This window comes from Anomaloglossus baeobatrachus, chromosome 4 (genome assembly GCF_048569485.1).
Source record: "Anomaloglossus baeobatrachus isolate aAnoBae1 chromosome 4, aAnoBae1.hap1, whole genome shotgun sequence".
In the NCBI taxonomy this organism is placed as follows: domain Eukaryota; kingdom Metazoa; phylum Chordata; class Amphibia; order Anura; family Aromobatidae; genus Anomaloglossus; species Anomaloglossus baeobatrachus.
The window spans coordinates 455341526-455357911 of record NC_134356.1 but is presented as its reverse complement, the minus strand read 5'-3'; the positions used below and the strand labels follow the sequence as shown (position 1 = coordinate 455357911).

General features: G+C 50.1%; 1 protein-coding gene across 2 annotated transcripts in view; it reads left to right on the top strand.

Moving 5' to 3' along the window:
- The window catches only part of AP3B2 (adaptor related protein complex 3 subunit beta 2), a 142677-nt gene that overhangs the window by 11875 nt on the left and 114416 nt on the right, over positions 1 to 16386 (top strand). For both annotated transcript variants that reach the window (XM_075345651.1, XM_075345650.1), the window contains exons 4-5: positions 5761 to 5858; positions 13765 to 13819. In XM_075345651.1, the coding sequence (XP_075201766.1) occupies positions 5761 to 5858; positions 13765 to 13819 (153 nt within the window). The remainder of the gene's footprint in view (positions 1 to 5760; positions 5859 to 13764; positions 13820 to 16386) is intronic.

The window sequence follows — 16386 nt, the reverse complement described above, 5'->3', positions numbered from 1 at the left end:
CAAGGAGTGTGTTCCTTAACCACTCCAGTTTTCAGCCCACTGTGTCCAAGCCCACAGCCTGTCCTGTCAGACCCCAAAGCGGGGTTCTGATGACTGTTTCCCCCTCCCATCAGAGGTGGTCAAGGAGTGAGCTCATTCGCCAAGGGTGGTCCCTCCGGTGTCTAGACTTTCAGCCCGGATAGTTGTATCAGTGGCTGACGGCACCTCTATAAGGATCCCACTGTACATTAATTTTGTACTGGACCTCAATCCGCCGGAGTTACCTTGCCTAGGAGAACACAGAGTGTGTTCCTTAACCACTCCAGTTTTCAGGCCACCGTGACCAAGCCCAGGGTCCGCTCTGACAGTCGCTTCCCATGAAGCGTGGTTCTGAGGACTGTTTTTCCCTTTCCACCAGTGGTGGTCAAGGAGTGGGCTCATTCACCAAAGGTGGTTCAGCCCGGACCGTTATGTCAGTGGCTGATGGCTCCTCACTTAAGGTTTTGCGGCCCGCCAGGTTGTCCTTCTGGCCAAATCTGTATGGGGGCGGCAGGAGCTTCGTTCTCCTCAGCTTTACAGCAGTGCGGGTTTTTTTGTAGCCTTCTCTGCTTCTCTAGAGGAGATGCATTCCCTCACAGGGACTCTATGCCCGAAATGGTTGCCTGAACTTCCAGACTTCAGTCTTTTCATCCTATGCCATGTCTGCCATGCTGGACACCGCACTGCGGTGGCCTCAGCTAATTTCCTCGCTATCCGCAGGCTCCTCTGGCTTCGGAAATGGAAGGCAGATGCCTCTATAGAAGTTCCTTGCTGGGCTCCCTTTTGTTGGGACCAGTCTCTTCGGAACCAACTGGATGAAATTAAGGAACCTCTTGGCGGGAAGAGTTCTTCCATGCCACAAACCTAAACCAGGAAACCTGTCCAGGGCAGGAATCAGTTGAGGTTTCGTTTTTTTTTTTTTTTTCGTTCCTCCATCTGATCGTTCTCTAAGCCCTCGGCCTCGTCCACTAGCTCGGCCAAGGTTCATAAGCCCAAATGGCGCTCGAAGCTGCGTCTTCAGAAAACCGCAGGAGCTGCTGCCACTGAGTCAGCTTCCTCCGAGCTATCTAGCCACGCCAACAACGTCCTTGGTCGGTGGCAGGCTCTCCCACTTGGCGACGTATGGTTTTAACACGTCTCCGTTCAGTGGGTGCGGGATTATATCTCCCATGGCTACAGGATAGAATTCTATCCACCCGCCAAACAGATTTTTTTCTGTCAACTCCCCCCGGCTCCAAGGCCGCCGCCTTCTCACAGGCCGTGGCATTCTTGCAGGCCAATGGAGTAATTGTACCGGTTCCCGACTGGGAACGGTTCTGAGATTTCTGCTTAAATCTATTCCTAGTCCCCGAAGAGGGCGGTGCCTTCCGACCTGGATCTTAAGCTTTTCAAGCATGTTCAGGTGGGGCGTTTTCACATGGAGTCTCGGTCTTGTTCCGTGTGTTTTTCACCGGATCAATCAATAACCCAAGGAGATTCCCTAGCATCCATCGGCATCAGAGATGCCTATCTGCAGGTGCCAATCGCAGTTTCACACCAGCGTTGGCTACGTTTTGCTATCGGAGTGGTCCAATTCGTGGCTCTTCCCTTGGGGTTAGCCACGGCCCCTCGAGTATTCTCAAGGTTGGGGCAGCTGTGATTAGGGTCCTGCACCTCTAGGGTTTGGCAGTGATCTTTTGCCCTGGACGGCCTTCTTGTCGGGGCTTCATCCAGTGCAGACTCTTAGCAGAGTGCTTCGCTCACTCTCGCCACTCTAACCAATTCGGGTGGCTTGTCACTCTGTCCAAGTCCACTCTGACTTCGAACCAGAAGTTCCCGTTCCCAGGGACGCAATTCGAGACTCTGTCGGCACTTGTGATCCGCTGGCGGTCGACGTCGTTCTATCAGGCACCGAATACAGGTACTGGTCAGATGGTGGCGTCAATGGAAGCGATTCCCTTGCCCAGTTTCTCCTGCGTCCTCTGAGGCTGGATGTTTTCCGCTGTACAAGCGAACTTCCTCCTTCCACGGGGTGGTGGCTTCACAACAGACCAGGGGCTCGTTTCAGTGGTGGCTTCGGCCACTCTGTCTCAGGGACTCTCCTTCCTGGCCCCGTCTCGGGTGATCCTCACCAGGATGCTAGTCTGTCCGCCTTGGGAGCAGTATATCTCCACCGTGGAGCGCAGGGCGCTTGGACTCTGTCTGAATCAGCCCTCTGGATCAATGTGCTGGAAATCAGAGCTGTATTTCTAGCTCTCTAAGCCTTTCACCATCTGTTGGCGGCTAGGCACATTCGAGTCCAGTCGGACAACGTGACAGCGTTTACCTACATCAACTCCAGGGCGGGACACTCAGCCGCCTGGCAATGTTGGCGGCTCAACGCATTCTTCAGTGGACGAGGGACTCCTAGTCCACCGTATCCGCAGCCCACATCCTAGACGTGAAAACTGCGAGGCAGACTATTTCAGCTGTCCAACCGTGGTCCACGATCCTCAGGTTTTGCGGCAGACGCACTGGTTCATGTTTGGTCCCAGCTTCGTCTCTCTTACGTGTTTCACCCTCTAGCTCTTGTCCAGAGTCCTGCGCAAGATCAGTAAAGAGGGCCGTCGGGTCATTCTCATACTCCAGACTGACCCAGGCAAGCTTGGTACCCTGACCTGCTCCATCTGTCCGTAGTGTTGCCATGGCATCTTCCGGACCGTCCAGACCTTCTCTCAAAAGGTCAGTTTTTTCCGCCAGAATTCTGGACTCTCAGATTGACGGCGTGGCTCTTGAGTCCTGGATCTTGACGACTTCTGGTATCCCTCCTGAAGTCATCTCCACTATGACTCGAGCTCCAAAGTGTCTTTTGGCCTTTTGGCCTTGCCGACCCTCCTGTCCCTTCCACAGTCCGGTCTACAGCTAGGACTATCCCTCATTAAGGGACAGGTCTCGGCTCTGTCAGTGTGTGCCAGCGGCGTATCGTCCGGCTGGCTCCGGTGCGCTCCTTCAAGGGCGCATCTCACATCATTCCGCCTTACCGGCGGCCTATGGAGCCCTGGGACCTTAATCCGGTCCTCACGGTTTCCGGAAACCCCCCTTTGAGCCTCTTAGGGAGGTTTCTTTGTTTCATCTTTCACAGAAAGTAGTCTTTCTAGTGGCCATAATTTCCCACCAGAGAGTCTCTGTTTTGGCTGCACTCTCTTCGGAGTCACCCCCTTTTTTGTTTTTTTTCATCAAGACAAGGTGGTCTCCGTCCGACTCCGGACTTTCTCCCTAAGGTGGTTGCTGCTTCCACCTTAACCGGGGCATTTTTCCTGCCTTCCTTTTGTCCGGCTCCTGTTCATCGCTTTGAAAAAGCGTTGCATATCCTGGATCTGGTGCGGGCGCTCCGGATCTATGTGTCTCGCACCGCCGTTATTAGGCGGTGCACCTCTCTCTGGTGCTGACCACTAGTCAGCGTAGCGGTCTCTCGGCATCTAAGCCGACCCTGGTTCGTTGGCTTAGGTCGGCCATTTCCGATGCCTACAAGTGTACTCAAGTGCCTTCCCCGCCGGGGATCAGGGCACACTTGATCAGAGCTGTCGGTGCCTCTTGGGCTTTCAGGCACCAGGCTACGGCTCAGCAGGTCTGTCAGACTGCCACTCGGATTAGTCTGCATACTTTTTCGAAGCACTACCCAAGGCATGCTCATGCTTTGGCAGACGCGGGCTTGGGCAGACGCATCCTTCAGGCGTCTGTCGCCCATTTGTGAAGTTAGGTTCGCCTGCTTCTCAGTTTGTCTGTTTATTCCCACCCATGGACTGCTTTAGAACGTCCCATGGTCTGGGTCTCCCATAGGAACGATAAAGAAAAAGAGAATTTTGTTACTTACCGTAAATTCTTTTTCTTATAGTTCCGTCATGGGAGACCCAGCACCCTCCCTATTGCCTGTTGGCAGGTTTCTTGTTCCGTGTGTTTTCACCGGCTGTTGTTGTTGTAGACAGAGGTTCCGGTTGTTCCGGGTTTTACTCTGTCTCTACTTGTGGGTGGATGTCCTCCTTCAGCTTTTGCACTAAACTGGCTAGGACTGGCTAGCAGGGGGTGTATATGCTAGGAGGGAGGAGCTACACGTTTTGAGTGTAGTACTTTGTGTGTCCTCCGGAGGCAGAAGCTATACACCCATGGTCTGGGTCTCCCATGACAGAACTATAAGAAAAAGAATTTACGGTAAGTAACAAAATTCTCTTTATTTTAAACTTTTGTAAGAAATAAAAACTGAAAATTGGGGCGTGCAATATTATTTGTTCCCTTTAGGTTAATACTTTGTAGTGCCACCTTTTGCTGCGATTACAGCTCAAGTCGCTTGGGGTATGTCTCTATCAGTTTTGCACATCGAGAGACTGAAATTCTTGCCCATTCTTCCTTTGAAATCAGCTCAAGTTCAGTAAGGTTGGATGGAGAGCGTTTGTGAACAGCAGTTTTCAGCTCTTTCCACAGATTCTCGATTGGATTCAGGTCTGGACTTTGACTTGGTCATTCTAACACCTGGATACGTTTATTTGTGAACCATTCCATTGTAGATTTTGCTTTATGTTTGGGATCATTGTCTTGTTGGAAGATAAATGTCTGTCCCAGTCTCAGGTCTTTTGCAGACTCCAACAGGTTTTCTTCAAGAATAGTCCTGTATTTGGTGCCATCCATCTTCCCATCAATTTAACCCTCTTCCCTGTCCCTGCTGAAGAAAAGCAGGCCTAAACCATGATGCTGCCACCACCATGTTTGACAGTGGGGATGGTGTGTTCAGGGTGATGAGCTGTGTTGCTTTTACGCCAAACATATCGTTTGGCATTGTGCCCAAAAAATTCGATTTTGTTTCATCTGACCAAAGCACCTTCTTCCACATGTTTGGTGTATCTCCCAGGTGGCTTGTGGCAAACTTTAAACAACACTTTTTATGGATATCTTTGAGAAATGGCTTTCTCCTTGCCATTCTTCCATAAAGGCCAGATTTGTGCAGTGTACGACTGATTGTTGTCCTATGGACAGACTCTCCCACCTCAGCTGTAGATCTCTGCAGTTCATCCAGAGTGTTCATGGGCCTCTTGGCTGCATCTCTGATTAGTCTTCTCCTTGTTTGAGATGAAATTTGAGGGACGGTCGGGTCTTGGTAGATTTGCAGTGGTATGATACTCCTTCCATTTCAATATGATCACTTGTACAGTGCTTCTTGGGATGTTTAAAGTTTTGGAAATCTTTTTGTAATCCAATCTGGCTTTAAACGTCTCCACAACAGTATCACGGACCTGCCTGTTGTGTTCCTTGGTCTTCATGATGCTCTATGTGCTTTAAACAGAACACAGACTATCACAGAGCAGGTGCATTTATACAGAGACTTCATTACACACAGGTGGCTTATATTTATCATCATCAGTCATTTAGGACAACATTGGATCATTCAGAGATCCTCAATGAACTTCTGGAGGGAGTTTGCTGCACTGAAAGTAAAGGGGACGAATAATATTGCACGCTCCAATTTTCAGTTTATGTTTTTTAAAAAGTTTAAAATAAGCAATAAATTTCGTTCAACTGCACAATTGTGTCCCACTTGTTGTTGATTCTTCACCATAAAATTTAAATTTTTATCTTTATGTTTGAAGCCTGAAATGTGGAAATAGGTTGAAAAAATTAAGAGGGCCGAATACTTTTGCAAGGCACTGTATATAAGAAAGCATTATTTATATACAGTGATTTTAAGTACTTATTTTGTGTGGGGGGGTTCTGATAATTGTATATATTTTACAGGTGGTGATGGCAGTGGCACAGTTGTACTTTCACCTAGCACCAAAAGCAGAAGTTGGTGTCATAGCAAAGGCCTTGGTTCGCTTGTTACGCAGTCACAGGTAATGAGGAAAATCATAAATAAGTCCTCTGTGCAATTAATAATGTGTCTAGTTTGTAAGGAAGCTAATAAACACGCTCCCTTTTACAACATACAATGCTGCCTTTAAATACATACAGTAGCACACATTATTTAGACTTCATCACCAAAGACATACTGATAGAGAATTTAGGTTGTGAGCCCCGATGGAGACAGTGATGATGATATCTGAGAAGTCCTGTGGAAATTAATGGCGATTTATAAGCGAATAAAAAAAATTGTACCACCAGAGCAAAACCTGCCACACAGTTGTGAAATCCTCATACTACAGTCAATCATAAAAATACAGAAACTCAGTATTGTGACATCCTCCAATACAGTACAGACTATCAATACAACAATACTAGTAAACGTAATGTGACATCAAACATAAAAACAAGAAGATCCACACTATCAAATAGATTCAGACATGTTATTGGGACATTCTCACATATCGACCAGTCATCACTATAGTTCTCATAAGAATGCATAAATAGAAATCACAACACTTTAAAGTATTTTCTAGAAAGCACAGCCCATGCCAATAATGAATACTGTTACATCACTACAATAGAGCACAGCCCATACAATGACACTACTGTGATATCACTACAATAAAGTACAACACATTGCATACAATTAAAGACACTACTGTGACATCACAAAAATAAAACACAGACCTTACAAATAAAGACACTACTGTGACATCACTACAATAAAGAACAGACCATACAAATAAAAATACTCCTGTGACATCACTAAAATATAGCACAGACCATACAAATAAAGATACTACTGTGACATCACTACAATAATGAACAGCCCATACAAATAAAGATACTACTGTGACATCACTACAATAGAACACAGCCCATACAAATGAAGATACTACTGTGACATCACTACAATAGAGCACAGCCCATACAAATGAAGACACTACTGTGACATCACTACAATAATGAACAGCCCATACAAATGAAGATACTACTGTGACATCACTACAATAGAACACAGCCCATACAAATGAAGATACTACTGTGACATCACTACAATAGAGCACAGCCCATACAAATAAATACATTACTGTGACATCACTACAATAAGGAGCAGCCCATACAAAAAAATACTACTGTGACATAAATACAATAGAGCACAGCCCATACAAAGATACTGCTGTGACATCATTACAATAGAGCATAGCCCATAAAATGACACTTTTATGATATCACTACAATATAGCACATGCTGCAACTATAGACACACAATTGGGATATCATCAATGTAATTCGGTGCATATAGAGTGCAGCTAATAATTATGCACACACTATTGTATCATCAGCACAATGGATGACGGCCTTTAAATAAATATACTAATATACACTTTGGCAATAAATTATTACACATAATATCGTAAATGTGAAAACAAAGAAATTAACTTTTATTTTGCTATAAAGATAACATGTCAAAATAAATTTTAATGCAAAACATGATTTCTTTTCTCTTACTGGATCTGTATTTATGTAACATACTTTTCTTTAATAGATTGATTTTCAATAATCTGAAGTTCATTATCATTTAATTTTCTTGTTTATATTTCATTTTTCTTTTCTTTTTCGCTCCTAATTGGGAGACCCAGACAGTGGGTGTATAGCTACTGCCTCTGGAGGCCGCACAAAGAACTACACTTAAAAGTGTAAGGCCCCTCCCCTTCTGGCTATACACCCTCCCGTAGGAGTACGGATTCCTCAGTTTTAGCTTTGTGCGCAGGAGGTCAGACACGCACGCATAGCTCCATTGTTTTTAGTCAGCAGCAGCTGCTGACTATGTCGGATGGAAGAAAAGAGGGCCCATACAGGGCTCCCAGCATGCTCCCTTCTCACCCCACTGTATGTCGGAGGTGTTTGTAAGGTTGAGGTACCCATTGCGGGTACGGCGGCAGGAGCCCACATGCTGATTCCTTCCCCATCCCTTTTTACAGGGCTCTGGGTGAAGTGGGATTTACTGGTCTCCAGGCACTGAGACCGTGCTCCATCTACAGCCCCTGGAGAAGATGCTGGATGGAGCGGAGTACATCAGGGACATGGCCCTGCTTCCTCAAGGTACTCTGTGTCCCCGTGCATTTGGCGCTCACACCGCAGCATGCTGGGTGTTGTAGTGCGCCGGGGGACATCAGCGCTACGGCGCTTGTGCCATGGCCTCATTCAGCTTCGCTGAAGCAGGCACACTTCTGGGAATCGGTCGCGCCGGCCGCTGGGACTGCGGCGCGGCTGGCACTTGTGGTGCGCCGGGGACTTCAGCGCGGCCCGCGCTTTTACGGCGGCCGCGCTGATAACTCGAGTCCCCGGCTTTTGCGGCCTGCTTCCGTTCGTTCCCGCCCCCAGACCTGCCAGTCAGGAGAGGGGCGGGACGCTGGCCACTTCTGGAAATCGGTCACGCCGGCCGCTGGGACTGCGGCGCGGCTGGCACTTGTGGTGCGCCGGGGACTTCAGCGCGGCCCGCGCTTTTACGGCGGCCGCGCTGATAACTCGGGTCCCCGGCTTTTGCGGCCTGCTTCCGTTCGTTCCCGCCCCCAGACCTGCCAGTCAGGAGAGGGGCGGGACGCTGGCCAGTGCATCAGCGCCGAGGGCTGGAGTCGTTTTTACATACTCCAGCCCTCACAATCGGCACAGAGGGGACACTGTTTCCCGCACTTTTGTTTGGGAACTCCCACGGACCGCCCCTCTCCACAGACGCCGGCAGCCATTCCTGCTGACACGCTGAGCTGCAGAGGGGAGCCGGGGAGACCCAGACAAGGAATTCTGCGCCTCTTACCCGCTATTCAGCGGGCGGTAAGCAGCCCTCAGGGCTCACCCCCTCTTGTGCCAGTAGTATTCTTAGTATTTTGTTTCTACAAATACTTGGTATTACATAGCGCTGGTCGCCCTTGGCTATAGACTCTCTCACATTGCAGAGAGCCAGCAGCATGTCGTCCGTAAAACGCAAGGGTGCCAAGGCACAGACATTATATGCTTCCTGCACCGCATGTGGGACTTTTCTACCAGCAGGCTCCACGGACCCCCATTGTGTGCAGTGCTCGGCCCCTGCGGCGCTTGCACAGTCGGGACCTCTGCTGGACGTGACCCAGGGTGTACCACCTGTGAATGCTGTCCAGGTGACAGGAACTGAGTTTGCAGCTTTTGCTGACAGAATGTCTCTCACTATGTCACAAATTCTTGACACATTGCGAGCTAGGCCTATACTTCAGGCCACGGACACTGTGCAATCATTGCCCCCTGGTCCCCCTCAGCTCCAAGCTCCGGGACGGGCATATACACCTCAGGGTGAAGACTCTGACTCGGACGATGGCCCCGGGCAACCTAAGCGGGCTCGCTATGACGGGCCTTCACATTCATCTCAATGGTCAGGATCCCAGCGAGATGAATCTATGGGTGATGAGGCGGACGTAACTGATCAGGATTCTGATCCTGGGACCGCTCTCAATCTAGATACGCCAGATGGTGACGCCATAGTTAATGATCTTATATTTAACATTAATAAGATGTTAAATATTTCCCCACCAGCTCCTCTTGTAGAGGAGTCAGCTTCGCAGCACGAGAGAATCCATTTCAGGTACCCTAAGCGTACATTAAGCACTTTTCTGGACCACGCTGACTTTAGAGACGCAATCCAGAAACCCCACGCTTATCCTGAAAGGCGTTTTCCTAAACGGCTTAAAGATACACGCTACCCTTTTCCCCCTGAGGTGGTCAAGGGTTGGACCCAGTGTCCAAAAGTGGATCCTCCAATTTCCAGGCTTGCAGCTAGATCCTTGGTTGCAGTTGAAGATGGAGCGGCACTTAAAGATGCCACTGACAGGCAGATGGAGCTCTGGCTGAAATCCATCTATGAAGCGATTGGAGCGTCATTAGCGCCTTCTTTTGCGGCCGTATGGGCACTCCAAGCTATCTCAGCCGGGCTTGCGCGAGTCGACTCAGTCACACGTGCATTTGCCCCGCAGGTAGCACCATTGACCTCGCAAATGGCGGCATTCGCGTCGTACGCGATTAATGCTGTTCTTGACGCTACAAGCCGCACGGCAGTGGCGTCAGCCAACTCCGTTGTTTTGCGTAGGGCCCTGTGGTTGAGACATTGGAAAGCAGATTCTCATTCCAAGAAGTGCTTAACCAATTTGCCTTTTTCTCGTGACCGATTGTTTGGAGAGCGTTTGGATGAAATCATCAAACACTCCAAGGGTAAGGACTCATCCTTACCGCAACACAGACAAAACAAACCCCAACAGAGGAAGGGTCAGTCTGGTTATCGGTCCTTTCGAGGACCGGGCAGGTCCCAATTCGCCTCGTCAAAAAAGACTCAAAAAGACCAGAGACGCTCAGATTCTTGGAGGTCTCAGTCACGCCCAAAAAGGACAGCCGGAGGAACCGTTGCCAAGACGGCGTCCTCCTGACTTGCGGTCTCCGATTCCCACACCCGCGGTCGGTGGGAGGCTTTCCCACTTTGGCGACATTTGGCTGTCACGCGTCAAAGACCGTTGGGTGAGGGATATTCTGTCTCACGGGTACAGGATAGAGTTCAGTTCTCGTCCGCCAACTCGTTTCTTCAGAACTTCTCCACCACCAGACCGAGCCGATGCTCTGTTGCAGGCGGTGGCCGCTCTAAAGGCGGAAGGAGTGGTGACCTCCGTCCCTCTTCAGGAACAAGGTCACGGCTTTTACTCCAATCTGTTTGTGGTCCCAAAAAAGGACGGATCGTATCGACCCGTCCTGGATCTAAAGTTGCTCAACAGACACGTAAAAGTCAGGAGGTTCCGGATGGAATCCCTACGCTCCGTCATAGCCTCAATGTCTCAAGGAGATTTTCTAGCATCAATAGACATCAAAGATGCGTATCTCCACGTGCCGATTGCACCAGAGCATCAGCGTTTCCTACGCTTCGTCATACACGACGAACACCTACAGTTCGTAGCGTTACCTTTCGGTCTGGCAACAGCCCCCCGGGTCTTCACCAAAGTCATGGCAGCAGTAGTAGCTGTTCTGCACTCGCAGGGTCACTCGGTCATCCCGTATCTAGACGACCTGCTTATAAAGGCACCCTCTCAAGAGGCATGCCAACACAGTCTGAAGGTGGCACTAGACACTCTCCAGAGTTTCGGGTGGATTATCAACTTTCCAAAGTCTCATCTAACCCCGACCCAATCTCTGACTTATCTTGGCATGGAGTTTCATACTCTCTCAGCGATAGTGAGGCTTCCACTGGACAAGCAGTGCTCGCTACGGACTGGAGTGCAATCTCTCCTTCAGAGCCAGTCGCACTCACTGAGGCGCCTCATGCATTTCCTAGGAAAGATGGTAGCAGCAATGGAGGCAGTCCCGTTCGCGCAGTTTCATCTGCGCCCTCTACAATGGGACATTCTACGCCAATGGGATGGGAAATCGACGTCCCTCGACAGGACTGTCTCCCTCTCTCAAACTGCCAAGGACTCTCTGCGTTGGTGGCTTCTCCCCACCTCATTGTCACAGGGAAAGTCGTTCCTTCCCCCGTCCTGGGCAGTGGTCACGACGGATGCGAGCCTATCAGGGTGGGGAGCGGTGTTTCTCCACCACAGGGCTCAGGGGACGTGGACTCAGGAAGAGTCCACCCTGCAGATCAATGTTCTGGAAATCAGAGCAATCTATCTTGCCCTGCGAGCCTTCCAACAATGGCTGGAAGGCAAGCAGATTCGGATTCAGTCGGACAATTCCACGGCGGTGGCGTACATCAACCACCAAGGGGGAACACGCAGTCGCCAAGCTTTTCAAGAAGTCCAGCGGATTTTGACGTGGGTGGAAAGCAGAGCGTCCACCATATCCGCAGTTCACATCCCAGGCGTGGAAAACTGGGAAGCAGACTTTCTCAGTCGCCAGGGCATGGACGCAGGAGAATGGTCCCTTCACCCGGACGTGTTTCAACAGATCTGTTGCCGCTGGGGGACGCCGGACGTCGATCTGATGGCGTCACGGCACAACAACAAGGTCCCAGTTTTCATGGCACGGTCTCACGATCACCGAGCGCTGGCGGCAGACGCCTTGGTTCAGGATTGGTCGCAATTCCGACTCCCCTATGTGTTCCCACCTCTAGCATTGTTACCCAGAGTTCTCCGGAAAATCAAGTCCGACTGCCATCGAGCCATACTCGTCGCTCCAGATTGGCCAAGAAGGTCGTGGTACCCGGATCTGTGGCATCTCACGGTAGGCCAACCGTGGACACTACCAAACCGTCCAGATTTGCTGTCTCAAGGGCCGTTTTTCCATCTGAATTCTGCGGCCCTGAACCTGACTGTGTGGCCATTGAGTCCTGGATCCTAGCGGCCTCAGGTTTATCTCATGAAGTTGTTGCCACAATGAGACAGGCTAGAAAACCATCCTCAGCTAAGATCTATCACAGGACGTGGAAGATATTCTTAGCGTGGTGCTTGGCTCAAGGGTTTTCTCCCTGGCCATTTGCATTGCCAATTTTTCTTTCCTTCCTGCAGTCTGGGTTGGAAAAAGGTTTGTCGCTTAGCTCGCTTAAGGGTCAAGTCTCCGCGCTATCCGTATTCTTTCAGAAGCGCTTGGCACGGCTTTCTAAAGTACGCACTTTTCTCCAAGGAGTTTGTCATATCGTTCCTCCTTACAAACGGCCATTGGAACCCTGGGATCTGAACAAGGTTCTCATTGCTCTCCAGAAGCCGCCTTTCGAGCCTTTGAAAGAGGTTTCCCTTTCTCGGCTTTCTCAAAAAGTAGTTTTTCTTGTGGCGGTCACGTCTCTTCGAAGAGTGTCCGAGCTAGCGGCGTTATCTTGCAAATCTCCCTTCCTGGTGTTTCACCAAGACAAGGTAGTACTGCGTCCAATTCCGGAGTTTTCTCCCAAGGTGGTTTCTTCCTTTCATCTCAATCAGGATATCACTTTGCCATCTTTGTGTCCGCATCCAGTTCACCAATTTGAAAAGGGTTTACATATGTTGGACCTGGTGAGAGCACTCAGGATTTACATTTCTCGCACGGCGCCTCTACGCCGTTCTGATGCGCTCTTTGTCCTAGTCGCTGGTCAGCATAAGGGATCGCAAGCTTCCAAATCCACCCTTGCGCGGTGGATCAAGGAACCAATTCTTCACACATACCGTTCTGCTGGGCTTCCGATTCCATCTGGACTGAAGGCCCATTCTACCAGAGCCGTGGGTGCGTCCTGGGCATTGCGGCATCAGGCTACGGCTCAGCAAGTGTGCCAGGCGGCTACCTGGTCGAGTCTGCACACGTTTACCAAACACTATCAAGTGCATACCTACGCTTCGGCAGATGCCAGCCTAGGTAGACAGGTCCTTCAGGCGGCGGTGGCCCACCTGTAGGAAGAGGCTGTCTGACAGCCCGTTCATGTGGTATCTTTTTACCCACCCAGGGACTGCTTTTGGACGTCCCACTGTCTGGGTCTCCCAATTAGGAGCGAAAAAGAAGAAGGGAATTTTGTTTACTTACCGTAAATTCCTTTTCTTCTAGCTCCAATTGGGAGACCCAGCACCCGCCCTATTTGTTCTTAGGGTTTCGTTTTTCGGGTGCACATGTTGTTCATGTTGTTTCTTAAGTTCTCCGATCTTGTTATCGGATTGAATTTGTTTTTGAAACTGTTATTGGCTTTCCTCCTCCTTGCTTTGGTACTAAAACTGAGGAATCCGTACTCCTACGGGAGGGTGTATAGCCAGAAGGGGAGGGGCCTTACACTTTTAAGTGTAGTTCTTTGTGCGGCCTCCAGAGGCAGTAGCTATACACCCACTGTCTGGGTCTCCCAATTGGAGCTAGAAGAAAAGGAATTTACGGTAAGTAAACAAAATTCCCTTCTTTGCTGCTTTTGCTCTTCTAATAGCTATTCTCTCTTTCCAGTGAGGTGCAATTTGTTGTGTTGCAGAATGTGGCTACTATGTCCATCAAGAGAAGGGTAGGTAAAAGATTTCAGGATTTGTAAAATTATTTAAATTATCCATTTTGCTCTTTTGGATCTCTTAAAGAGAACCTACTACCAAATGTTTACTTATGGAAATAGTGGTATTGGTTGTGGTTGTAATGGTGCTTGTCCCCCAATTAGAATGATATCTTTCTTCATCGTTCCTTCCATAGGAGACCCAGACCATGGGTGTATAGCTACTGCCTCCGGAGGACACACAAAGTACTACACTTAAAACGTGTAGCTCCTCCCTCCGGGCTATATACACCCCCTGGATGACAATCTAACCAGTTCAATGCTTTGTGTTTCAGGAGGATCACACACACACATGCATTCTCTGATTGTTTTTTTTTTTCATTTTTAAGATTTTATTTTTAAAGATATGGAAGAAAAGCGGGTCCAATCTGGACTCCCGGCATGTCCCTTCACACCCCACTGTGTCGGCGGTGCTGTTAAGGTTGACTTTGCAAGGCTGGAGCCTTCACATGCCGCGCTCCTTCAACATCCTTTTCAGGCTCTGGTTTGAAGTGGGAGCCATCACGGTCCTCTCTGCTGTGCAGGAGACCGGTCTCCATCCGCAGCCCTGTCAGGTTCCTGCTGGACGGAGCATTTGACCTTCCCTCAGGGACATGGCCCTGCGTCTCAAAAGCTAAGTATTGAGACGTTTTTCAGGGGTCCCGGGTACTTTTATTGAGGGGAGAGTATGTTATTTGTCTTTTACTGTAATTCCGGCCGGTTCTCGGTGTTTTTCCGGATAACCGCGCCGGGGGTGCCTGCTCGTCGGCCGCACGCTACTAATCTAGGCCCCGGCTTTAGTTTGGGCCTAGTTTCGGTTTCAGCGTCCCTGCATGTCACTCATGCAGATGCATAGGTGGCGCCGCCCACCGGCCGGCTAGCAGAGGGGAGGACACTCCTTTCTGTGGAGATGTTCCCTCCCCTGTATCTCTCTCTGGCCCTCTGGTTTCCCGCTCTTGGGCTTTTCCCCGCCCCCTCCTCCTTCCAGCGCCATTTTCTCAGCGTTCTTACACTGATCGGCGCTGGATGCTGCAGCTGCTGCTTTTGGAGAAGGCTGACGCATTACTGGGGGTCTGAGCTGTGGAATCCGGAGGGCACACAGAGAGCGGTCTGGTAAGCCACAACCTCTGGTTGTGGGCTTTTTATTATACACTCTCAGGGCATTCTACAGGAGTGTATTCCAGCTGCAGAGCCTCACCTCAGCAGCATGTCTGTCACTAGGAGCAAGGCTGCAAAGCTGTACGCTATATGCACTGCTTGTAAGCTCATTCTGCCAGAGCCAAGCACATACCCACATTGTGATGCCTGCTCTAACATGGTGATCCCTCAGCCTGGAGCCTCCTCAGGGGTTCCTCCGGCCAATCCAGCCCCGGTGGCTGATCCCCCGGCCTGGGTAGCATCTTTTTCCAGAGCTATTTCCCAGTCTTTTGCCGACTCTATGGGACAACTGTCCCGGACACTGCAGACCATGCATCAGCCTCCTTCTCAGGCTGCCTCTGTTGCTCCGAGCTCTGCAGAGCCCTCAGAGCATGTTTTAGGACCCCGTCCTCCTAAACGGAGACGCAGGGACCCTTCTTCTTCCTCGTCCCACGGCTCTGATTCTCGGGCCGAGGTGCAGGGTGAGGAGGATACTTTTACTGTGGGTTCAGACGCTAGCTCTAGGTACCCCATTGCCTTGTCTGAGGATGATGCGGATGTTAGTGACTTGATTGCGTCCATTAACTCCGTTCTGAACCTCACGCCACCAGTGTCAGAGGAATCAGCCTCTCTGGTGGAGATACATCAGTTTGCCTCACCTAAGAAGGCTCGGAGTACGTTTTTTAACCACTCCAGTTTTCAGGCCACTGTCACCAAACCCAGGGCCTGTCCTGACAAACGCTTTCCAAAGCGTAGTTCTGATGACCGTTTTCCCTTTCCACCAGATGTGGTAAAGGAGTGGGCTCAGTCCCCAAAGGTAGACCCTCCGGTGTCTAGAATCTCAGCCCGCACAGTCGTAGCGGTGGCTGATGGCACCTCTCTAAGGATCCCACTGACCGACAGGTTGACCTCCTGGCCAAGTCTGTATATGAGGCGGCAGGAGCCTCCTTCTCCCCGTCTTTTGCGGCAGTGTGGGCTCTTAAGGCAGTCTCTGCCTCTCTGGCGGAGATACATTCCCTCACCAGGGACTCTATGCCTGAGATGGAGGCCTTAACTTCTCAGGCTTCGTCTTTTTCATCCTACGCCATGTCTGCCATTCTGGAGGCTTCTCACCGCACGGCGGTGGCCTCCGCTAATTCTCTCGCGATCCGCAGGATTTTGTGGCTTCGAGAGTGGAAGGCAGACGCTTCTTCTAAGAAGTATCTTGCGGGCCTCCCCTTTGCTGGGTCCCGGCTGTTTGGTGAACAACTGGATGAAATAATTAAGGAAGCAACTGGAGGGAAGAGTACTTCCTTGCCACAAGCTAAAGCCAAGAGACCTGTCCAGGGCAGGAACCAATCGAGGTTTCGTTCCTTTCGTTCCTCTAACTGGTCAGCCTCTAAGCCCTCAGCCTCGTCCACTACCGCAGC